Consider the following 26,387-nt stretch of genomic DNA (forward strand, 5'->3'; position numbering starts at 1 on the left):
AATACACATTTCATTGCAAACCCTTAATATTTGTCCTGATTACTTCAAACAAAAACCTCAGTGTATTTTAGTGGGATTTTATTAGGCCAAAACAACATTCCACATGATTTTGATAAGATTAGGTCTAATCTTAATTTTGAAAAACAACTAAGATTACACCTGATTTACACATTTTACTAATGGAACCTAAAAAGTGTTTGTGAGTTTATTCATCTCTCTTTACTATAGTACCTGAAATAAAATCTACTGTATGAAACTGCCTTCAGAAGTCACCTAATCACTGCCGAATCTACCTGTGTAATTTTTTCTCATTGGGCCCTGCCATAGCAAAGCACAGTAGAGCATTGAATTTGCAAAGCAAGGCATTGTACCACCGCGTGCACCCCCACAATATATATATATATATATATATATATATATATATATATATATATATCAAAACATGGATGCGGGCTATGACTTCTGTTGGCATTTCGAGTAACCATGACGACGTAATTAAAATCAAAACAAATTCTGACCGAAATTCTATCTTCAGTTAGATAGAACTTTGCCTCCCCCTCTGTGTCTCACTCACACATGACAGTTTTCAGAGGATTAGTTACCATAGCAACAGAACACTGAGCAGAGATGTAGAGAACTACAGAGATTTCGGAATGCTCAGTTCCTACAGAGGAGGGCAGAGCTTCCGGTTACAACTACAGACACGCCAGCTTGGTGGAAAACTTACTACAGACAAGTATGTATGTTTTTATATATTTTTTTAAAAAGAAAAAAAAGATAAGTTGTATTTCAAAAGAGGAGAAGAAATCTTATGTTTTTTAAACAATAACAATGTTTGTTGTTAATCAGTTGCTAAGAGGTGAGCTTGTTTTCTGGTAACCAAGTGCCCTGACGTAAACATCTGATTTTCACTTTCGTGAAATTTACCGAGTGTAAATGTCTTGTGCCTAAGCAGATAAGCAGTATGTCAAAAGAACTTATATTTTATAAACAATAATATTACTAATTGTTAATTTGGTGTTAAGAGAAGAGAGTTTTTTTCTGGTAACGAACTGCCACAAAGTATAAAGATTTTTTTTTTTACCTTTGTGTTGAATGTTTGTTTTATAATATATTCACCACTAATGGCAAAAAAATATATAAATAAAAAGACATTTTTACTTTTCTGAAAAATACACCAACTGCACATTTCTTGTTAAGTAGTAGGTAGTGTAAGATAAATAGTATTTCAAAAGAGCAGAAGAAATCTTATGTTTTTTAAACAATAACAATGTTTGTTGTTAATCCGTTGCTAAGAGATGAGCTTGTTTTCTGGTAACCATGTGCCCTGAAGTAAACATCTGATTTTCACTTTTGTGAAATTTACCAACTATAAATTACTTGTGTCCAAGCAGATGAGCAATATTTCAAAAGACATAATGTTTTATAAACAATATTGCTTGTTATTAATTTGGTGTTAAGAGAAGAGAGTTTTTTTCTGGTGACGAACTGCCACAAAGTATAAATATTTTTTATCACTTTTGTATTGAATGTCTGTTTTATTTACCACTAATGACAAAAAAAATATTTTCACTTTACTGAAAAATTTCCTACTGCACAATACTTGTTAAGTAGTAGGGAGTGTCAGATAAGTAATATTTCAAAAGAGCAGAAGAAATCTTGTGTTTTTTGAAAAATAACAATATGTGTTGGCAATCTGTTGCTAAGTGATGAGCTCTTTTTCTGGTAACCAAGTGCTAAAAAATAAAGATCTCATTTTTACTTTTGCAAAATTTACTAAGTATGATTTTCCTGAGTCACCAAAATTGATCATGCATTATATTTTCACACTGCTTAGTTGAAGGGTACTCTTGAAGGTTGAGAGTGATTCCTCTGTGACATGCACATACAAAGAAACAACAAGGTTTATTGTCGTATATCTTTGTAGAATTCCACAATTATTTATACTGAATTTAACGCAAGGCTGAAGATAAAAACAGGAGGCAAAACTCTGATGCTTCCATGACATCTGGGCATCCCTTTGCCTTCCCAGCCCCATTGACATGACTCCAGGCATAGGATGACAAAGGGAAGTCCACAGGCCACATGATTGGCAGAGGAACAAAAAGGCAAAAAACAAAGTGCATCTGCAGAATTTCTCAACCCAGACCGTTTTCCTGAGTCCTCAGAGCTTAAGTGCAGTTTGATTCAGCGTAGCCTTACAATGTCAGTATCACCAAACGTCAGCTAATATTCTGGCAGCGAACAAAAAATGGTTCTGACAATTTTGATAATGGCATTTCACTTTAACTTGCTCCTTGACATTCTGGGAGCTCTCTGCAGCTCTTAAATAAGCAGTGACGTCAAGTGAAGTGCTTTTGTTTCTTCACCACACCCAAAGGGAACTGGCATGAGCTGCCAGTGTTCAGAGAAAAGCTATTATAACAAATAAAACATGACTGTAAAAGGTGTTCATTTAGTTATCATTTGGTTCACGCCAAGAATCCTGCTTAGGTGCTGCTTCACTGTGGGTTCTTCACTGCTTCTCCCTCCTGAGATGCCAGATGGCGGACTTATCATTTGTTTCCCCCCACAAAAAGGTTCTGCTTGACTGGTTATTCTCTCTTTTCCCTCTTGATTTCTGTCCTCATAAGTCCCAGTTGGTCACAGCAGACAGTCAGAGCAAGCTGGGCATTGTCCTGCTAGAGTTTTCTTTCTGTTAAAAGGAAAATGGTTCCCCCTACTGTCACCCCATGCTTGTGTGAAACATTTTACTCTTTCTCTCAGGTTCAGAATTGAAACAGAAGAAGCATTTACTGCAAAAGAGATTTTAAAAGTCAGAATAAAATTGAGTGAAAATGCGCTCAGACAATGTTTATGTTTTGGAGAGATGGTGGCCACTAGCATAAGTCACCTAAAACATAATAGCATCATTTCTTTTGAAGGGGAAAGAAGGAATGTGGCTGACAGCCTCAAGTTGTGAGGCTTTTTCACTGATGGAGCATCTGGTGTACTTCACAAAATAAAAGGCATCAGCAGAAAAATACATTAAGTGGAAATGTTGATACAAAGTTTTATGACACTAAAACCTAGGCACAAATGGGTTTTTCAAATGGACGATGACCCCAAGAATACCACCAAAACAGTTAGAAAGTGGCCTAAAGACAACCAAGTCAATGTTTTAGGATGGCCATCACAAACTCTGCATCTCAGTCCCTTAGAAAATTTGTTTGCAAAGCTGAAAAAGTGGGTGAGTGTGAGCAAGATGGCCCATAAACCTGAATCTGTTACACCAGTTCTGTCAGGAGGTTTTAGGACACCCAATATGCTTGGCCCAAATCACACAGTTTAGAGGTGGTAGTACCATATACTAAAAAATGTAAACTTTTGAATTTCAAGAAAAATATCTTGCTCATTTTTCTAATATTTAGCAAACGCACAACTGATAATTTGGTATGCCAATCTAACCTAAAACTGGAGATTTATCTTATATAAAAATCAGGCAATTTTGCAGCAAGAGCTGCTGAATGGAGATGCATCAGCTCAGCTCTTCATGTAAAAAAAAAAAAAAGGTCATGTGTCTTTTACTTACTGTATCCTTATTTTGTTTCAGCTGAAAACAAAACTGAATTGAAACCAATAAAATAAAATAAAATTCAATTCAATAAAATCACACCGTTTAAACTATTTCCACCCTGTCAAAATAAAAATAAAAATCCCCCCAGATGGCAGGGAGAGCTTAAGGTTTCAAAGTTAATAAAGTTTTTTTTTTTTTTTCTTTTCTGGTGTCTAAATATAAACTGACAGCATGAGTTCTGGAGAAAATGGGTAAGGGTAATTTTAGACTGTTGCTATAAAAAGGACAACCCATTTATATGACAAGTATTATTCATCATAACCTAAGAACTAAAGCTTCATTATGATGTAGTTTTTTTTTTTAAAACATGGCCCGTAGTCGAGCGTACACATAGTCCGTGGTAGCCCTTTCAGATATGTTAAAGGCCACTCACGTGTGTTGATCTTCTGCAGGGAGATGTGTTTCTCCAGCTGGCGTCGCAGTTTGACTTCAGCTCCATACTTTCCTGTTGTGCCATTGTCTGCCAGGATGAAGTGGGAGTGGAGACTGTTGAGAACCGTCAGCTTGCTCATGGGGTTGGACATAGTTTGGTACGGACGCACCACCTTGCAAAGAGAGAAGGCAGAAAGGGTGAGAGAGAAGAATAAACACACAAAGTGAAAAGTGTTAACACCTAGCAAAGAGGTCTGTTTATGTGGAAAAATTGGGGAAGTTGCTGTTAAAGCAGCAAGAGGAACTGTGAATGGTGAAGCACTTTTTTTTATTGTCAACAAAATAAGATGAAGTAACCGATTCCAGTTAAATCTATAGCCAAAATCTAAAAGGAAACAAAAGACGATTTTCTGTTGAAGAAATCGCATTGTACGCTACTCTTGTTTTAAGGAACACTTTCATTTTGCTCAACTTATCCTACTAATGTCAGTAAGAATCTTTCTGTCACCTAAACAAGCAATTACATCAAGTATTTTCCAAGTATTTTGAAACTCTAAGTGTCTGCTTTTAGACTGCGCCTAAACATCCTTGCCACGTTATACCAACTTAAAGCTAAGAGACAGTGGTGGATTCACGATCAAACAAATCTCGCGAGACAAAATGTCCCACAGGGTCTGGATAATGAGGCACAACATGTGAGGTTTAACAAGACATGCTCTCAACACATCCAAAGGAGTTATTTTGAAGAATCTTGATCAAAGATGCACTGCAAATGGGTTCACTCTTTTTTATGTTATTAGTATTGCAAGTGTCAGCAGACAAGAAAAACATGTGACCATCAACCTCCATGTTGGGCCTTAGACGCACGGGAGGATCCACACTTCAAACACTCTCTTTTTTGCCGTCTCTTGATAAATAACAACTGGACCCGTTTGCTTTTTTTTTTTTTCTTGTCCTGCCCCATCTTCCTGTTTGTCTCCCTTTCAGGGGAACTTTAAGAACTCTTGCAGATCACTATTGCACATTTAACTCTTTGGTTAACTGGCATTTATTATCTACACAATGAGTGTTACATTGCTATGCTTTTTGATAACCAGAGATTTTGACTTCCTATATAAGTCTAAACAGAGATCTACCTGTATAAATATGAGTGAAAATAACAATAATCTCCAATATTTTTTTTTTCTCTAAAATATTTTTATTTTAACATTCAGTAGCATTGTTTGAGCCTTACAGACATTTGTCAGGGTTCCTGTACATTTTAATGCCAAAATTGAGTACTTTTGTTAGATTCAAAATTCCAGTTTTAAAAACTACACACCAAGTACAAATGCTTACTGTGAACTCATGATGGATATTTCTGAAGCTAGCTAGCAGGTGGCTGGATGAATAGATCCATCCACTGCCTATTTTTCATGATCAGATTGCAGAGCTATAGCATCCCTCTCCTTTGAACTCTCTACAACTCATTCCAGAGACCCTCTACCGAGCTCTGGGTCTGCCCCAGGGTCCTTTAGCTGTGGGATGTGTTTGTAAAATCTCCTAAAGGAAGAAATCAGGAAGCGACCTGATCAGATACCTGAACCATTTCGAGTGACTCTTTTCAATCCTCCAGAGGAGTATCTTCTGCTAGCTTTTCATATTGTCTCCTAAAACCCGACTCCTTTTTACACTTATGAGATTACAAATCCAAAGCAGAGCCTGATGTGTTCATACGATCAATTATTTTACACCACATATTTATTTAATGCAACTGCAACAAGAATGAATAGCACAGAAAACTGGTCTGATATTTATAAATGGCCAGAGCTTCTCAGAAGCTGGAGCGCGGTGAACTGGAGCGTACCTAACAATATGAGGTAAACTCATCTCATCATTAGGCGCACAGTTAAGACTAATCAAGTGAGAAAATAAGTCCCTCAGCATTCGATCATCCTATTTCAGGCACTGACATTAATTGGCTCTGCTTGACTTGTTCAGCAGGACAGAGTGTGGCACATTCTGATGAAATCTTAGCCAAACCACAAACCGCGAATCCCAGAAATTTCAACAAGTCAGCATGAGCTCCACGGTCTTATTAGGATCTGCCAGCTCTGTGACTCCCCGTGAAGGAGTGTTTAACGGAGATCGGACTGCCTAACTCTGCAGCTTGGTTAATGAGCTAAACCCTGGGGCAAAGGTCTGACAGGCACAGCGTCTAATAGGAGCTAATCACCAAAAATATTATCTTTTAAAAAGGATTTTGTAACATGCTGGTTGCATGTGGCAGTCCGAACATCTAGCTACACAAATGCTAAAAAATGCAACTTCCTGCTGAATGTTAAGTCTGGCTGAGACTTACATCTTTGCCAACAAGGTCCTCCTGATTTTCTACGATGCCCCATGGTGCTATTCCAATGGTGCAGATTTTGCCCCTTGATTTGGAGGCGTGGTCTTTCAGTGCGTCCCCCACATGGCGGATCACCCCTGCGTTTGAAAGATTCAGAGAGACAAAAAAAGACATGTTTTGTCACAATCAATTAACAGCTCAATGCCCCAGTCGTGCACTCTGTTGTGATATTTCGACAGCATCTATTAGGAGTCAAGGAACCATGTGAATAGACACCCACACAGGGCCACACACACACTTCTTTAAGCATGTAGGTGTCACCCTCAGGGGAGAAGCTTTCAGACCTGGAGGCCATCTTATCACATTTCTCCAGCTGACATTCATTCTTTCTCTACCTCCACCCACTGTCCATCCAATCCAGCCATCCATCCATTATTCAAGCCTCTCTCTTGCTTCTGTACCCATTCTGTCACTAAATCTCACTTTCTTTTCCTTTTTATATTCAAGTGTGGGCATCCTCCATCACTCGATATTGTTCTATTTTCTGTTTGCCTGTTTTCATCTGAGCTATTAAAGATTATAACCCCTGCTGTTTTTGTTTTTTTCCCTTTGACTCCACTAAAATAAATCTTTATGTGCTAAAAATACACATTCTTCTGCTTTAAAAGCAAAGACCAGAAGCTGGGGTTGCATTGGACACTAGGTGAGGTAAGGGCGAATCAAAACATTTCTCAAATGTAATGACAAAACTACCTCAAATTTCAAAGTTCAAGTGGGGAAAAAAAGTGATTTTCTTTGTAACGTAAATGGACAAGCATTTTCAGTTGTAATCTAATTTATTAAAGTTATATGACCGGAAATAAAACTTCTGGTTAGAAGCTTAGATACTACCATAATGGAAAGGACTGAAACATGTTTTTGTTCTCCAGAGGAATTCAGCAACTTAACCTTGCTGTACACTGAACATTGTTAAAATGGCGACTGTATCATTTTAAACCATTACTTCATCTGTGTCCCTGAAACCACATGGCATACTATTTGTTTTTCGTGACATGGCGCATGAATTTATGACTTTAATGCTTAAAATGAGGCCTTTCAGGTTGCCTGACATTAATTTAATTCAGTGTTCTCTAACAAGTCATTGACCTCACTTCATATGCCTGGTGCTACTTTAAGTGTGTGTAATTTAAGTTGAGTGAGCACAATCTGCCAACCACCCACCGAGCGCTAGGACAGGGATCCAGTGGTTCATCATCCTGAGAGCCCATATCGGCTTGACAAAGAGCTCTTTAATAGCTAATCATTCATGTGAAACAGTTCCACACACTCATCATGCTCCTGCTAGAAGTGCCCACTTCATTTGTAAAATGAGAATTTTGCTGCACAGAGCAAGCGAAACTCAACATGAAGACTCCATTATTTCATTTATCGAGTTAAACTCTAGATGTGTTAAACGCAAAAAGGAATTTCACTTGACCTTAGAAATGTGCAATATTTATATTTCTATCTCCTGTTTGATTTTACCTGTGTTAACGCCTCCAGTAAATATCCAGGCCCCTGTCGTCATGGCTGCCTTGATGAGCCCTTTGCCAAAGACCTGCTTGAGCTTAGGCTGTAACTCGAAGTTCTGGAGGCCTCCATGGACTGAGATGAGCAGCTTAGGAAGCTCCAGCTGCCACTCCTTGGTCATCAGGTGGAGCAGCAGGTCAGGCTTAGTGTCATAAGACACTCGCACGTACTGTAACCACAGCAAGATAAGCATGGTGTAAGCAGAGAAAGTGCTTTGTGTGAGTATTGACACTGCAGGAAATGCCCATACACTTTTGTTATGACCGCAAAGGTATAAATAAAATAAATATAAGATATCTATTTAGTGCAACCAGTGGCACTGGGAAGGCTGATATTGAGGAAAGCATGTCGAAAAAGGTGTTCTGTTTAAGCATTGTTATTATACTGAACATTAAAGTCAAAAGTGGCTTGAAATAGTTAATTTCAAACCACATTTATGTGTTATAATGACCTAGTCAAAGTTTGGAACTAAATGTAACTGAGAAGCTGTGGCAGGAAATACAAATTGTTCCTCATAGATTTTTCTAAATCAGTCTGTGTGAGTTTGGCTATTTAAATTAAGGCCTACAGCTGCAACATGACAAATCTTGAAAGGTTTCAAGAGGTACAAATGCTTTTAGTCAGAAAACACATTATTGTTATAGAGATTCTAAATAAAAGACATCTCAAAGATTAAGCTGAAGTCATGTCATTAAAACATTTCTTGAGGATTTCGGAACGGTCCAGGAAATGATTTCAAGCTTTCAAGCTCCAAAACATTTTAACAGATACTTTCTGTGATTGAAAACAAGTATCTGCACATGCATCGTGGGGAATCTGTTTACCCATCACATGTATTGCCAGAAGTACAATTTAACATGGAAAAATTGAACACAAAAGCAGTGTGCCTAATTCCCACAAAATTTCAGAGGAATTCATATGCGAGAACTCCTTTTGAGTTCTTACATAATTTGTTTTGTTTTGCAATTTAAAAAATATGAAAAAATATTAATTGGCAAAACAATCTGAAAAATGTTTATCTATATTTATCTAAGCCTTTACGTGACTTCTTTCCAAGAAAATTTATTTCACATACCCACACTTCTAACATTTTCTTCTCTTTGCCTGTGCTGCTGCCAACTGAGAGTCTATTTATATTCTGTTTTTATACGGAATAGAAATAGATTCTTTTCTTTTTATATTCTGTTTATTCCATCACTACCTCACCTAACAATACAGAACAGCTGGCATTTTTAAAGACTATTGTCTGTTCCCAGCACTCAACCTGGCATAGCTCGTAATCAGGTTAAACAGGCTGAATGGCTTCCTGCAGTTTACTTATTTATTACTGCTCAGTGGAGAATAATCCAGCTGAAGGCTAAACCTCTATGTATATGTATATGAATGTAGTAGTTCTGTAATTTTGAATAGAATCCAGCAATAGCAATATTTACTTTGGGCGTTTGCAGTGCACTGGGTGACCCATTCTCATTGACTGGACATACAAATAAGCCATTTTGAACCAATAGGCAAATATTTTTATTTATTTATTCAATTATTTTTGTGTAGCCCCATGCAGTGTGTTGCCCTGAGCAGAAAACCGTGCTTTCCATAGCTTATTTAGCCAGTTAAAGTCACGCTGCTTGAGAAAGACTTTCTTAAGACGAACAATATAATGAGATTTTAAAACTGGAGGTTTTGTCACAAATCATCCAGCTACACCGGTGAAATACAACTGTCAACACTGAAGCGACGCACCATGGCTTTGTTGGAGTGTCCTCCTCCCTGGAACTCGATGGTGCCGAAGGCATCGGTGGGGCTGAGCTGTGTGTGCTTGCTGATTGACCACTTCTCTGACAGGCTGTCATTCTTAGCCAAACGCTCGGCCTTGTCATTTTGACTGGATGAGATACCTGGGGGCAAACCCACATGCTGACCTATGAGACGACCGCAGCAGCACCTGGACGGGGAGGAAAAGGTCAGAGCAACGTTAAGACAGCTGTCTTACACGGGGCCTTTTCCTGACATAATCGAAATGTTGCGACGCGTGAGCTCTAAGCAAAGTGGCTTAGAATGAGAAAGGAGACCGTGGGAGAAAGTGATGGAGAAGAAGAGTGTGAAACGCTTCCATAAGCGTGTGTAAGACGTGGGCAAGGCTGAAGTGGCAGCTTGTCATCTCGCTTTCATCTTCTCATGGAGGAGAGATGAAGGATTTGCAGGCCTGTGCAGCATCTCACCGACGCCGTCCCTTTTTTTGCTTCCTATTCTTAAAACACTCGTTTGCTTTCCTGTCTCTCTGGTCTTCTTCTCCATTTCTGCAACCCGAGACTTGGCAGAATGACATTCATGAATTGTGCTCTTCCTAAATGAGGAAATACTTATTCAGAAGCTGCTAAATGCAGCTTTCACGATATTGAGATTAAGGTAGAAAGAGAGTCCTTGGAGGACGAGTCAGGAGGCTTTGATTTTCAATTCATTTCTCCATCATCTCTCACCAAAGCTTCTTTTTCACCCTTTGCCAAAAGTGTAAATGAAGTATAAACGCTTTTGACAAAAAATAGAAAAGTTGATTTTGCAATGAGAAACATCTTTTTCCAGCTTCTCCAGCTTCCTCCTGCTCTCGGCATCCACTTGATTTTGTGTCGCTATGCTAATGTTGTTTATCAAGAAGCCGGGAGTTTTTTCTTGCATATGTTTGAGTTTGTATGGTGCTTAAATGAAATCAGCTAAACCATCTGAGTTTGTTTTTGCAAAAATAAAGATACATCCTCTTAAATTGCTGATCTAACCGTGCTGCTTTCTGCAGTCTCACAATCATAGAAAGTGAATTAAATTTTTTTTTTTAACCTCTAGAACCCGACGAACCCACCGGTGGGTCCAGCTGCCATGTGACCTCGGCTCGCTTAGGGTGTAAGAGGTTAATCTTAGACATTTGTTGGACCAGGCAAACTGTAAACGTCTACATTACAAGTAAAGCTGAATTTTAAACAACATTCTTCGCAATATAAAAAAAACTCTGCAGTGATAAAACTGCATAATGCTGAGCTGTCCTTCAATAATAGTGATTAATATTGATCACAATTTTAATCTTCAACAAAGATTTAACCAAACTGAGTTTTTGTAGTTTGAGTTTAGCAAATAAGAGTTATTGATAATTACACCTTACTTAATTTTATGAAGCTTAAACAACTGAAGAAAAATCCCATCGGACACTTTTTAAATCTTTAAAACATTTCCACTCACCTATGGGGGTCTTTGGCGCTCACTATGATATGAACACATTCTCTCTTGCTGAATGCCCTTTCTATCCACGATTTCTGTGCCTGCATGAGGAAAGACAAAACATTTAGTCAGTTAAAAAAAGCAGAACTGCTTCCTGTGCACGGTGCAAAGGCAGCTGAAACCCAGTAGAAACTGGTACACATTGTGTTAGCATCACTCCAGATCTGAGCAATGGGAGATAAAGTTGTTTCTAGAATATTATTTGACGTAATGATGCAGGAAAAAAATGCGGGGATATCAAAGAATTTTGAAGTTGGCATTTTACCGTACAAGACAATCATAGTCTTACACCGAATTGAAAATGAAATCTCACAATTTTTCCAGTTACTTAGATAGCTCAGACTGGAAAAGATGTAGTGCTTCAAAAGTCTGAGAGAAATAAGGCATTCAGTGTTAAGAGTTCTCCTTCCTTAGAAATCTGCATGCCAGTCGAGCATGTTTGAAATCGCAGCGTGTTCTGCACAACTTCTTCATAAATAACAAGTAGTTGTAGAAACTGTAGTTTCAGACAGGCAGTCAAATTGTTCATTTGTGAAACTGTGATACCCTGCAGCTGCATCTGGTGCAGGTGAGAAACCAATTATCCTGTTCCCAACATGATTGGAATGACACTGAAGAGCCAGAGCAGCCACTGCACACAGTAAAACTCTAATGTGTAACTGTGTTGTTGAAATGGATATAGTGCATGCATTAGTAATTCCATCGGTTAAAGAAGATCCAAAAACGATTTGTCAAACCATTTTATATGTAACAAACCCCGCTGTTCTCAGAACATGAACTCTTTGACATCTGCTTCTTCATATACTACAATGAAATACGCACTACACGTGTCATTTTTCTCAGTAAATGCATTTCTAATGATACTACTGACAATACGTTCACACCAGATATTCTAACATACAATTAAGTAAATGCAACAAATCACGCTTTATTTCATAAAGTGGAAAACTGTTAAACACTTACTAAAATGTACTTGGTACTTTGCAGAAACTATTTTTATAATGACAACTTGAAGACTTCTCCAGTATGCAGGAGTCATTCACTTTGGGGTGATTTTGATCCATTCTCCATCACAATCTGTCTTTAAATTTTAAACATTGTCGGGGCATAAGCAAAATCAACCCCCAAATGAAATGTTTAGGAATGGGGCCAAAAATGTGGAAAAAACAACACACACACACACACACACATAAAAAGTTTCATTTTTTAACTAAAGCTGACATTTACAAAATATATCAGAGTGAGTTCAGAGATGTTTATGTCCGACAAGCCAAGAGAATGTCATCGTGTCTTGACCAAACATACTGTTACAAACATGTTGTAGCTGTAAAGGAAGGAAAAAAGCCCAGAAGATGTCTTCCAACAGAACTGCTAAAATCTAAGATTGACTCCTGTCTAAAACCTCAGATAGGAGTCAACCATCAACAAATAGGTTGCCAACCAAGTGGAATAAAGCAGGATTTTCTCTGACTGTATTTGATAGATATGGTAAATGACATGATTTCATGTATGACAGACCCGTAGAATACAGTGGACCTGATTTCATTTGGGTGTTTGACCCTTCATTAGCTGTAATTGATTCAAGTTGGCCCTCTGAAGGAAAAAGAAAAAAAGTCTTCTGGCTTGAAATGATCTAAAAAATAAGAGTTGGAGGTCCAGAAAAAAAGATCAAATGTAACAATTTAATATTTAGCCAGGATGTTAAGCGAACAAACCTTCGAACAGATGGCAAGTAAAACAAACCCAAACGCAGCAAAGATTAAAAAACGAACAAGTCGTTTCTCTGCTGTTTGCTGTGGGAGAGCAGCCCCAGCTCTTCTCCCAGTCAGCAAAGCTGGGGGCTGCTTTTTCTGGGCTTTCTTCACTGTCACAACTACAACAACACCCGCCTCATCCGCCTGACTGACCTGTCACGCTAAGGCACCCCAAAACCCACCGCAACTGTCCACAACCATGCCAGGCCTACACACTTACCCTAACACCAGACTTCCAACGATTAACCATTACTCTGTGGGGCCGAGGGGGCTGCTTTAACAGATTAGCCTGGCAAAGATGACTCAGCAGGCCACTGCTACAACCCCCAGCCCAATTCTTTCTCTGCTATGCCATAACAGCGTATTCATCCGCCAGCATCTCCTGGCATGAAATAGATCCTCTCGACAACGTTTCCGAAATAATCAACGCCGATTAGCCTGACGGTAGAGCCAATAGCAGAAAATAAAATTGGCTGCATAAACTCCTATTTCCATGGGAAACCCCTAAAACAATAAAAACCAAAGTCAATTTCAAAGGTGGAATACCTTCAACTGTACTATTTAATGACTCCTTGTCTTCTACTCCTCAATGCTGTTCATGAGCTTTGATAAAGAACGGCAAATTGGCACATGGCCTGCACTCAATTGTGTAATTAATATTTATTACTGGGTCACAATCAGACACACAAACACGCCAGCTGTCGAGCCAAATATTGGATTGCCTCTTGGAAATGTGTCCAGGGTGCTTGAGTGTGAGGCATGACTGCGGCAGCAAATAACCAGCATCTGACAGCCTGTTAGGGGTCTCGACTCCATTACAGTCAAGATTCGCCACCTCCACCCTCCATGCTCACTCTCCACCCCCTCCCCTAGTATTGTATCCTCTCTTTGTTATTGGTGCTGGCAGGGAGCTGAATTGAGAACAAAATCCAATCAACATCCTAATGTCTCAACTCTCTCCTTTGGCTTCTTCTCCATTTAAAAAAAAAAAAAATAAATCCCGTTTGAATGGCTTGTGTGTGATATGGTCATAGAAGTACCAGGCTTGTATAAATCATAAAACATATAAACTTTCTTACCCAATTTCCAACAAAATACAACAATGATAAATACAATCAGGGAACGAGGAGACGTTGTTTCGCGTTTATGGTGTATTTTGATGTTTCCATTGATTTTACAAATAACAAAAAGAGACACCCAATCTGAAACCGTTAGCTGTTTTTAAACAAAATCTGTTTGGAGTTCACAGTCGCTAGAAGCAGCCTTAAACTTCCTTTAATTAAATATCTGACAAAGTCATAAAGCACAGTTGGGTATCAAAAGATTTACATTTTCAGCTGTCATGTCTTTTTTTTTTTTCTAGAACAAAATTTTAATCCATTAACCTTTATGATCTAACACGTTACTGAAAGAGCCATCTGCATCATTCAAAAAGGTATCGTTTTTATACTATTTTACTACTATACTATATGAAGAATCATACATTAGACAGTGATATTAAAACAGGAAAATCTCAGACAATTACTATACATTTTATATATATTAAATTCAATGAAAGCTGAAGAAAACAGGAAATACAAAATAAGGTTTAGGAAATAAAGCAAAAATAGAGAAATTTACCACAAGAAAATATAGCAAGAGTATGAAACTTGTCTGGTAAATTATCTTGACTCACCTCTGTCTAATTAAGGACTGCACTGCTGTAATTTTCTTTGTATATCCATTGTCGACTAAAGTATAAATTGAAAGATTCTGTGAGCAAGTCACAAGAGAAAACGTTATCAGAGGAAACTGGATCACAACATCTCTCTGTCTACAGGTTACTAATCTACTGTGGGTGTAATCTGTGCTAGAAAAAATGGATATGCATTTGTGCGTGTTGGCGTGTGTGTAGGGGTGTGTTCTCATGTCTTCATTGTGTTGTATTTATGCGTTTAGTGTTTAACTATTTCTGCACGGTCTCCTTTATTTTTGACTTTAATGCACAAACAGGTGAAAGAATTAAAAGAAAAATCTAACTCAAAAAAGTTTTACAATGTTAGGGTTTTTTGATAAACAATTTTTTTTCTGCTGTATTTCTGCTGGCTCATTATATTCAAACAAAGATATGTGTTGGTCCCTCTGGGAAAAATGTGTAAAAATAATTTTTTTTAAAAACAACCCTCAAATCTTTTACTGCAGTACTCACATTTTGTAGAAACTTGCAAAAAGTCACATTTTGCATTTTGGACATTTCTTTGTTTTATTCCAAATTAATTGTGTTCATATCCGGATGGCTTTACATTAGTCCCATCTGAATAGCACACAATAGTTAAGAGTTAAGCAAAGCTCAAATTTCTAATGAAACAGCAAATGTTTTACTTTTTGTCTTTCGACATCACTCCCAATCAAACTAGCTGACAACAAGAGAGCACTATTGGCTTTTGCTGAGATTTTGGGATCTCAAAATAATCTTGAGTTTGTTTTTTTTTTTAAATTTGCCATCCTGCTCTTGGTGTGATCACATTTGGTGTAGTGTGCGCTGGCTTAAAAGAAACTCAGACTCACGGGTTATTGTCAAGATGTCTCTAGAGCCCTAGGAAGGTGAAGTACAGATTTAAAGAAGCTTAATTTACATTCAAAACATGGTTGAATAAATGTTCTCATGTTTAAAATTATATTTTCCTAAAATGTTTGCAATTAAGTAACTAAAATGCCTTCCACATATGCATATTTAACAGCATATAGTTAACTAGCCCTGCTAAATACTCTGCGGTTATTTCCAGAAACCGTATGTGAAGGGAATTAGGAGTCCCCTTCGTTTCTCTTCAGCGCCTCACCTGTTAAGGCTTCAAATTAAAACTGGTCAGAGAGAGAGAGAGACAGTCATCTCGATTTACTGCATTTCTGTCAGAGATCACCGCCAGAAGAGGGATTCTGAATGGCAAGAGAGCCCATTAGGAGGAGCAACATGACATTTGTCTTGCCTGCTCACTGCCCTTATTTTGCCCTGAATGACTTTCACACATGCATATACAAAACCCACTACTTGCTTCATGAGAGATGACCTGGATGAGATGATTTTCAAGCTGTTTAACAGATCTGGGGAGGGGGGGAACTGACCAGTTTTAATTACAAAGAAGCCAAACAGAAAGACTGTAACCTGAGCTAAATTAAGTCAAGCAAAATGTGGTGCTTGAGGACATGGAAATAACACCTTGTCTCTGCAAATGCCATGATATGCAGAAATGTGAAAATCAACCCAAACTCACGCCGATTCTACACAACCCTTTTTGTACAATCCCAAAGAACCTTTGATGCCTAAGACAAAGAAAAAAGGTAAAAGTTGTTTTCTCAGATCAATGATATAGATTAAAACGCCACTTTTCAAATAAAAGTGCTAAAACAATTGTCACACAGAGATAAAACAAAGCTGTTAATGCTACTACTGCAGATTTAACAGTCAAATAGCTTAAAATAACAAATGTTACTGCTTTCTTTGCACATTTGAAGAGACACCAAATTACATTTTGCTCCCTTTTCACATATCTTTCAGAGAATGCACATAAACAACCCAATGTAGTGCTCTGGAAGCAAATGGGAAAAACAAAATATATATTTCTGCTTCATTCACTTTCTGTATCACTCCAGAGGTAAAACAAAACAAAATTAAGCAAGATATAGCCGGCTGATGGGAAAATGCTGACAGGTTGAGCAGTAAAGCTGCAAATTATTCAACCATTGGAAGACATTTGTCAATTTTAAATACATTTTATTCAGGAAGTTTGTTTCCAAATGGAAGGTAGACAGATATTTCATCAATATGAAACAATGCAAAAATATTTTTAATGAAAAAATATATCATCATATCCCTAAAAATAATCAATAGAAACATTTTAATTAGCATTGAATCAGTAAAAACCTGGATGCACTGGTATTTGGACCATTTATTTATGGGGCCGGGTTGACTTTAGTCAACAGATCTTCTGTCAGGTTAAAGTTTTGACTCGGGTATTTTATAATTCTTCCAATCAAAAGAAACATGACAGAAAGATTAGAAGATTTAGTGGAACCTAAATCTGTCAGGGGTGTGAATAACATTGTACAAATTGAAAATAATACTTTGTAAAACTTAACATAAAAACTAGATGAAATCGACTGTTGACAAATCATCTGTTGTCAACAGTCATTGGACTGGAGCACACTCACTGCAGCCACTTCAACCGTACAAAGGACAGTAGGCACAAGATCTGAAACCACGCTGATATAGTTATATTTAATAGGCTTGAGAAGATCAAATACATTAAGAAACAGCAATGAACTGTAACTGAGCACTGGAATGGACTGCAAACTCATTGGTGCCAGCTGCGAACTGTTTGAAACAATGTCACTGTGAGTAAGTGTAGTGTGGGGCGGGGAGAAATCATTTACGCAGCTGAAATGGTAACACCTTCTGACCTGCAATCACTTATTTAGACAAGGTTAAGTGTCCTGGAAAGTAGCCAGTATATGGGCCAAAAACACACATGCATGCTCTTTCTCTGAAAACACACACAGATTCACTTTTCCATTTGTTTCAGCTTTGCACAGAGTATGCATTTAGAAACAAAGAAAAGAACAAGAGTACACCAAAGCACATGATCCGTGTGTATGTGTGTGTTTAACTTGGTCGACATGAACGGAAGGATTTCTGTCTACACACAAATGTCCAGACCATATCTATATGCCTGTGTACCGTAAACACCAAAAGTGAAACCTCAGTTCACACCTCTGATCCTTCAGTTCTTTTCTCCAGTGGATACTCCTGTTCCATCAAGATAAAGCCTTAATCCAATACTGCCTCCTTAATACAGCACATCTTAAGACTTTTCTTTCTGGTCAACATATGAGAAAATCCCGTGCAAATCTTTTTTTTTTTCCTTCTTGCACCTGTACCTTTAAATAAAATATTCATCTTCTGAACATTCCCTAGTGTACTGATGACAAAGAGAATATGACCCGGTGAAATTGAGTTGTGCCTCATGAGGCGATTGCTTGCAGTTTCATCATGCTTGTTGTTCTCCAATTAGTACAATGAAAAGAAAAAATAAAGAAAGAAAAGGTTAATAAAATCCCAAACATTTCTGATCACCAAAGGCAAACACTGAACAATAATTTAAATCCAGTAATTTGTCGTGTACCAGTGAGGGACGTCTGTTAATTACACACAATAATAAGCCTGGCTTTTTGTCACGCATCTGCTGAAAATGGCACACGTTAAAAATAGTTTCCTACTTTCTCAAGTGCAGTTATTTTTATAGCTGTGTGTAACCAGCAGTTTTGATCTGTTCGGACTGAACCAGGCTTCTCACTGTATGACAATTGGAAAAAGACATATTTCTCTCCACTTTGACTCTCTTCTTTGAGCTGAATAAAAAATAAAAAGCCAGGCAATAGTTGGAATTATTTTATGACTCAATCGTCCTTATTAAGACGAAACCAGCCTCAGCCAGTTTCAGTTTATTTTTAAATTTCAAACTTTTAGCCAATAAGTTTTGCCTCAAGTGCCATGTTTTATACAGCACATCTTAAGACTTTTCTTTCTGGTCAACATATGAGAAAATCCTTCAAATCTTTTTTCTTCTTCTTCTTTGCACCTGTGCCTTTAAATAAAATATTCATCTTCTGAACATTCCCTAGTGTACTGATGACAAAGAGAATATTCACATTTTGTGTTGTGCCTCATGAGGCAGTTATCTGTAAAAAGTTTCATCATGCTTGTTGTTCTCCAATTAGTACAATAAATAAAAGAAAAAATAAATGAGAAGCCAGTGTTAAATGCAGCCTCAGTTTCCTGTTCACCAAAGGCAAACACTGAACAATAATTTAAATCCAGTAATTTGGTGCAAATACCAGTGAGTTTCTATCATCTCAAAACAGACACAATAATAAGCCTGGCTGGAGATTTTTTTTCAGCATACTGCTGAAAATCCTGCCTTGACGTTAAAAATAGTTTCCTACTTTCTCAAGTGCAGTTATTTTTATAGCTGTGTGTAACCAGCAGTTTTGATCTGTTCGGACTGAACCAGGCTTCTCACTGTATGACAATTGGAAAAAGACATATTTCTCTCCACTTTGACTCTCTTCTTTGAGCTGAATAAAAAACAAAAAGCCAGGGAATAGTTGGAATTATTTTGTAAAACAAACCTTTGCATGTTTACAATGAGCTTTTTCTTTCATCAGTTTTAATGTTAAAATGGGCTGCTTAGTAATTCACTGACTTCCTTTAGCGCAAGAGAATCTGTGCTTGTTTTACCCCCCCATCGTTTTCAATCCATCTCCTGAGGCTAAAATAAGCAGCACTCTTTCCCACAGGCTTCGGCTAAGCCTAGCAGAGCATCTGGTCATGCAGGCTCTAATCAACACTGGCATGGTCATTCTGTCTGTGACAGAGGGGGGACAGGTTCACAGTCCGGAAAAGCTGGAAGGGGCAGAGGGGACGTATGTGGGAGCAGGCAAGAAGTATCAGAGAGGTGAGGTAAAAGGGGCTAAAGACAGAGACAGAGGTGGATGATGGGAAAAATTAGGAGTGAGGAGAGAGTTTGAGTTATGTGACACTGAAGTGTAAACGGAAACAACAAATAGGATAGACCCTGAGGAAGGAGTAAGGAGGATGGGTTTGACATAAGAATAAAAATCATCGCCTCTGAGGTGCAACGCGTACTGGAGGAAGGAGGGAAGAAAAATAAACTGACCGACCTGACAAGAAGTAATGATTTGTACTCTGTGCATTTTGTTTGTGGTGAAAGCAGGTCAGAAAGTGAGAAGGAGGAGAAGTGAAAAGTGATAAAAGACAGCGGGAGAGACAGCAACCCACAGGTAGTGACAAGACCAGTAACTAGCAGGTAACTATAGCCACTGTAATCATCACCTCTGTTTCTTTTTAAGCACCCCTTGACTGACGTGTGTGAGACAACTTGAAATAATTTACAGACGACAACAAAGAGAGTTTGTGTTTTTTCTCTATAGGGAAGGAGTTGCAACGAGGTTTGGCAGTAAGACATGAGGAGCAATTTTGGAGCAGCATTGTCATGTAATTGGGTTGTCATTGTGTATGACGGTGTGATTTGTTGCTTTGTAACAGTGGGGTTTCTATATACATATATACATATATATATATATATATATTTTTTTTTTTTTTTTTCCTGAGCCATGTGGGTTTGTTGTGGGGTTGCAGATTCATTCATCCATGATCTACAACTGCTTCAATCCTATCACAGTACAACACAGAATAAAATACAACTTACGCCACGATGTAATGCCCACACAAAAGTTTGTATTTTGACCTAAACTTAAAGCTGGCCCCAATCCAACATTTTGGAGTTTAGCCCTGGACTGATTGATTCCAAATAGAGGAAACACATTTTGCATTCCAGGTCAAACATACAGAAGAGACCAATGTTGGTGTGCAATGGGGAAACAGCTATACAGTGTCAGGCAGCTCATTCTACTGCTGTAAGAGCCAGTTTGCATTACTGGTTATAAATCTTAATTCCAGTAAAGCTGCCTTTACATTGAAAATGGAACTGGTGTCCAATGCATGTCCTTGAAACACAAGTTGTGTCAAACTGCTCCAAATCACGCAGAAAGTAGTGGACAAACAAAAAAAGATGACTATTTTCTCTTTTTTGCTGTTTCACTTCCACACGTCCTCAGTAGCAAATTTAGTTCTATTGCTGGTTTGATCCAAATACATCATGGTTGATAGCATTGCAACTTTACACATAAAACGAGCCACTTGTCTTGAAATCTCTGCTTCCATTGCCTGTTTTCTCCTGAGGAAAGCAGACCACTCACTCTTTCAATGAGTTCAGCTCCTGCAGCTTTTGTTCTTCTAGCCATTTAACCTTACCACAGGATAGAGAGATGAGCTTGAGGGGGGTAGACATAACATCTTCATCATGTGAAAGACATCCAGTGTCTTGGAATCTTGTTCGCAAGTGGAGGTAACAAGTAGTGGGAGACCGATAGGTTGATTGTGACAGAAATTGTGATGGTGCATGTTGATGCATCGATCTACTGTGGTGCAAAAGAGCCGAGTCTAAAAGACTCAGTTTATGTTGTATCCAAAGGACAAAACACAAACACTACACTTACTCAAAGATGAAGTCAGATTCCTCATAAATTTTAAATCCTCTAAGTAGATATGTTTAGCCAGCAGTTGTACTGCTAGCTAAACAGCTGGAAGTTTTTGCTTCCAACTGAACCTCTTTTTCTCATCCCAATTCTTGATTTTGATGATGCTTAATATGACTTATCCTTCACCCGGAAACTTACAATAGGAATAGACCTTTTTACATGTGAACACCATTATGATGAAGTGGCACATTGAAGGCTCAACACGAGCTTTCGACTGCACCATACCGTGTCATGTGCCTGTCTATGTGTGAACTGCGAGCTGTGCCAGAGTGCTGTAATGAAGTTCCAGGTCCGGAGGTGGTCAGACCAACAGCTGTGAAATTGCCTCTCAGTAACCACTATATTCTGACCCGCAGTGAGGATGAAGATATGTGTGCGCACATGGGACAAAAGGAGGCTGAGAGGAAGCAAAGGGGTCACACGACAGAATCAGAAATAAACTGATAACCTCACCTGTGCCGTTTCAGCCCATATTGATCGGCCTTGACCTCGCCTTTTTCCCCTCCATCAAATCTCACTCTTCCTTCTCAATCCCTTTTGTCTCTTGCTTCCGTATATGATGGATGTATTCTTCCAATCACGTTTACATAGCCTGTGATTAATTTTTAATATCCCAAACCGGCCCTTCTGTCACACTGTGATTTAGATGAGCTTTCATTAGAGAGAGTCACACTGACTGAGGAATCCTGGTGTTCATTAGGAAGCAGCTGAATGTTTGAAAATGTCTTTCTACAAACTAAAACAAAAACAAAAGCTGGTGGATGTGCAGTATTTTGTTTTCTAATAATTGTTTGTTTTAAGAATTTTACCAGCTGATTTATTTAATGGTTAAGATGAGTAAGAAATATAAAAGAGATATTTAAACAATGCAAATATCCCCCCTCACCCCCCTAAAAAAAAAATACAAACACTATTTCTCCTACTCAACATCTAGTTTTTCATCCTTGCTATACATAATGATGTAATGTCAATATTCATTATAGTACAGTTGCTTTTTATGGTTACTGAGCTGAAGTGGAAAACAGCAGCTACACTCATTTTTCACAGTCACAAACACAATGAGTTCACATTATTATTCTGAAGACACACAAACACATAATATCTGTCTGTTTTGTACCTTTTTTTTTTTTTGCTTTCCCTGTCTGTCTCCCTGTTGCTTTCAGCTCAGCGGGAACAGCTGATGAGTTTCCTCTTCTGGCACAGAATAAGTATTCCTCACAAAATAAAAGAAAGAACTCAAAGTAAAGCCTTTAACAACAACAGATCTAATTCTATTCAAACACTGAATATTATAAAGTGTCAACTAATCTCATTATGTTTCCATCGACTTCCACGATTTTTATTCACTGACAGGACAAAGAGAGAATACCATCAGCAACTCCTGTTTGTGTTTATTTCTCCATTTATCTGCTAAACCTACATGTTTTGTGTTACCTTTCATTTCTTATTTTAATATGTCCTTTTAGCCTCTCTAATCTACTTTTATGTTCCTGGGATTGACAGTAATTTCTCAAACGTTTGTATTTGTTTTGTCTCCCTTCCTCCATCAAGTCCCTTTGCGCCTCTCCACATCCCATCATCTCCCTCACCTCTTACATGAATCCTGGAAGGGTAGGACAGAGTTACCATGGATACTAGAACCGGGGCGGACCCATCCCCCCCACCTCCACCCCATCCTGTATTCCTGTGACCCCCCCCTCTCCTGTCCCCCTTGAGGCATAGCTGGGAACAGGAATAGTGATCTCTGGATCTCTGAAGGATGCTGGTGTGTATTGGCGCGTTCATACAACAGCTTGTTCATACAACAGCACACGGAAGCACACACGCCATTTAAGAGGAACACAAATACCGACTCCCCAGGTGCAAAAGTGGTCATACCACTTGAACTTTTTCACCTATGTTCATATTAAAACCACAAATAAGAAGACTTAATGTGGTAGACCAACACAAATCCAAGCAAAAATGTAAAAAATATTGCTTGCATTTCGATAACACACCCTCAACCCAACCCACCTCTTAAGAACCTCAGCTACAACAAGTATCCCTGCAGCCACGATGCCTTACTGTGTGGGTGGGAAATTATGATTCCCTCTTTACATTAGCATACAGGTAGGTTGTATTTAGCACACGAGTACAGTGAGCAATACATAAAACAAGGCCACACTATCCAGGCGTATTTGCAAAAAGGAAATTGGAAAAACATGTACGCTTTTTCTTCCATTTCACAGTTATGCACCAGAACACCAACAAAATATATTGAGGTTTGTGGTGCAAGGCACCGTAAAAATGTAATGTAAAAAAAAAAAAAAAAAAAAAAAAAAGGTGTATTTTCAGGATTGAGAGCTGAAGGCTGTCAATACAAGTTGTTTGCTTCATTCTATAGAAAGTGTTATACAGAAATCCTCCACTTAACTTTAAGAAGCCACATATGCACACATATAGAGATTGCACAGTTTAACAAATTATTGCATGTTGACATTTCTGACACATGCTCTTTTCCATGGAAGACGCCTAGGTAGGTGATTTGTTATCTAGAGGATGGAGCTGTCAGAGCTGTAATGGAGCTGTCTGGCTGATCTTAGTAAGCATCTCTGTGTCAGTGATGTACAGACTGCTTGTCACAACTAAGCCTTTTTCCATATTTTACAGTATTTTTGACAGAATATTGACAATATGTTTAACTAAGTTTATTAGTTTTTATAGAATTTTGAAATTTATAAGCAACAGAAATGAATCAACATTCAAAATAATTTACATTGTAATTTTTTTCCCCGTCTTGCTGAAGTTTTCATTCTTAACATTGCTACCTGTAGTTTCAATGTGTCGTTTTGTTTCATAGATCAATACAAAGTAGGACATAACTAAGTACAAGAAAAAATATACATGGATTTAATTACTTTTAAACAAAATCCAGCAACTCTACTCTGATACCCCTAAATAAAATTTAGGGCAATGATTTGCTTTCAAAAGTAGCTACAGTATTTGAGCTCTTTTGCAAAGTTTAAACTCACTATAAACACATGATTCTGTCAATGCTTCATAACTTTATTAGAGAATATTAATAACAAAAAAAAAACAGCATCATGAAAGTCAAGGAACAAAATTGACAGATCAGGAATAAAGTTGTGAAGACGTTTTAAACTGGGGAATAAAATTAGGTCCCATGCTTTGAACTTCTCACTGAGCATTGTGTAATTTATCAAATAAAGATTATTGTTGTAATGTGATTTACTGTGAATACTGTACTGTAATATCTGCTATTTGAGTTGCTTACAAGTGACACTAAAATATCTTATTTCCCTGCAGAGGGGCTGCAGATAGAAAGTCATGTGATTGGATCAAATCTACTTTGTGTTTCCACACAGACTCTATAATGCAAACCCAAAGCAGTACAAACCTCTTAACAGAAACCTGAGTCTTTATCCAACTGTCCCTCTCTACGTCTATGCCCATCTCTCTGAGTGTACATTACCCTTTGGCTAACCTAACATTTGCTTGTGAAGAGGGGCACAAACAGAGGCCAGAGCAAAAAAGTTTCAAAGGTTAACAATGAGAGGCAGTAGCATTATGTACTGTAATAAAATTAATTCAGAATGAAAAGGGGTTTTGCTGCAGAACAAAAGCTGGGATAAAGAAGTTGTCCAGATACCCCGCCTTTCGCCCGTTCACTGCTGGAAAGAGGCACCTAATGTGATGACCACACTAGGGATAAGCATGTTGGATAATGGGTGGATAGTTGTCTAGATCTATGTAGACAATCAGAAAATAGCAGAAAAATATAGTTATGAAAGGTGTGATTCTAAAATTGGTCGCCTTCTTCACAAAAACCTCCTAAAAACAGATCATGCTCTTTTGTGTTTATGTGTCAGTTTGTTTTGCTTGTTGTGCTCATGACAGGCCAGAATAACCTCTTAGTCATGGTGACAGCAGTGGTGGTCTCTTCAGAGGTTTTGTTTGTGTAGTGCACAGGAAGATGTTTTGATGTCAGAACAGCAGACAGGTTAAGAGGACTGTTATTGTTGTTCTTTTCCAACTGAATAGTAAATGTGGGAAAGTCTAGTTTTGGCAACAAGGTCATTCCTTCCTGAGAGGTGGGCTTAGTCCCATAAGACTCACTTACAGGGGATCAAATATGCTTCCCTGAACAAGTTAGGGTAGGTCTATGGGCTGTAACAAAACATGTTCATTACATTTTATGCACAAAATCATTCTCCGATAATGAGATTTCACCTGGTCAGTTCTGCTTCTTTCAAAATGAGATGTTTTTTTGGCTCTGTCAGTATTATGCAAATAAGTTGCTGCTGGCCCCTGACACACTCAACATTAAATGTGGAAATGGTCGAAAACACATGCACAGTTGTACAACAGTACATCTTTGACCCTGGGTCAGACCCAGAAGCGCACAACCGTCAAGGGTGCAGGCGGCAATGGTTTCTGAATGATTGGTCACGTCTATTTTGCAGCTTTGCAGCAAACCGAAGCAAGGAACAGAGCTTTCCTTCTGTCAACGTCCATTCCACCACTCCCATTCTAGCCGGGAGTACAACCTGCCAGCCACTCCTGGCTGAAAGTCCTCAAGTCTGTGCTATACGACTTTGAAATTTTTCCAAGTTTTGAGCCTTTAGTAAGGCACAAACCCACGAGTGGATGGGGGCAATCACTATATCAGAACTTTATTGGCAAACGTGTTTCCATCTTCCCTCAAGCACTTTTTCAAAAATAGCAAAAAATCCCTCAAGAGAGCCTGTTTTTGTCTTGGGTTTTTCTGCAAAGAAAAATAAAAAAAATAAAAAAACAGGCCCAACAGAGACTGGGAAAATGTGCATGGACATATGTTGTACATTGGAGCAACAAAGCATGTTGCTTTTCCAGTAGTCACTGTGCAGCGCATACAGCGGTTAAACCAGCTGACCTAACATGCTCGTATCCTAATAATGAAGTGAGCGAATTGGGCTGGCGGGGCCAGCTGGGGTTGCTAGGTAACGGGGTAGTGCCCATAAATTGTGACTTAATAATCGTAAAGCTTTTGCAGCGACTCGTATTCGAGACACTAAGAGAACATTCACCTATTGCCAAAACATTTGGACTGGTTTCTAGAAGCAGTGAAGAACTATATTACAAAAATGTGTTTATCTACATGACCTCAAGTAGTCAAACCTGAGTAAAGTAAAGAAAATGGCTTTTGTGAAATTTACACAAGCATGAACAGTCTATATTGTGAAGAAATTTTGGATGTAATCTTCTCTGAAGGAAAAACCTCGACAAACAGTCACTTCAAGGAAGATTTACAGAAATATACATAAAGCAAAAAGACATGGAAAGAGACTGG

At 38.2% G+C, this 26,387-nt stretch overlaps 1 protein-coding gene and 1 long non-coding RNA gene across 14 annotated transcripts in view; one reads left to right on the forward strand and one right to left on the reverse strand.

Moving 5' to 3' along the window:
* The window catches only part of trpm3 (transient receptor potential cation channel, subfamily M, member 3), a 132,290-nt gene that overhangs the window by 54,061 nt on the left and 51,842 nt on the right, over nucleotides 1-26,387 (reverse strand). For all 12 annotated transcript variants that reach the window (XR_006370140.1, XM_044111106.1, XM_044111101.1 and 9 more), the window contains exons 2-6: nucleotides 11,109-11,188; nucleotides 9,624-9,825; nucleotides 7,842-8,055; nucleotides 6,330-6,454; nucleotides 3,990-4,161 (exon numbers count right to left, since the gene is read on the reverse strand). Coding sequence is in view for 11 of the 12 variants with exons in the window: in XM_044111106.1 (XP_043967041.1) it covers nucleotides 3,990-4,161; nucleotides 6,330-6,454; nucleotides 7,842-8,055; nucleotides 9,624-9,825; nucleotides 11,109-11,188 (793 nt within the window). In the remaining variant the exon portion in view is untranslated. The remainder of the gene's footprint in view (nucleotides 1-3,989; nucleotides 4,162-6,329; nucleotides 6,455-7,841; nucleotides 8,056-9,623; nucleotides 9,826-11,108; nucleotides 11,189-26,387) is intronic.
* Nucleotides 525-23,265, forward strand: LOC122827998. 2 transcript variants are annotated; one of them, XR_006370144.1, is made up of 5 exons: nucleotides 525-736; nucleotides 4,009-4,186; nucleotides 19,672-19,764; nucleotides 19,889-19,952; nucleotides 22,610-23,265. It is a non-coding gene; the product is annotated as an uncharacterized LOC122827998 (long non-coding RNA). The 2 variants fall into 2 exon arrangements; XR_006370143.1 differs by lacking the exon at nucleotides 22,610-23,265 and having other exon boundaries at nucleotides 530-736; nucleotides 19,889-20,002.

The sequence above is a fragment of the Gambusia affinis genome, linkage group LG03 (assembly GCF_019740435.1).
Source record: "Gambusia affinis linkage group LG03, SWU_Gaff_1.0, whole genome shotgun sequence".
NCBI classification, from domain to species: Eukaryota; Metazoa; Chordata; class Actinopteri; order Cyprinodontiformes; family Poeciliidae; genus Gambusia; species Gambusia affinis.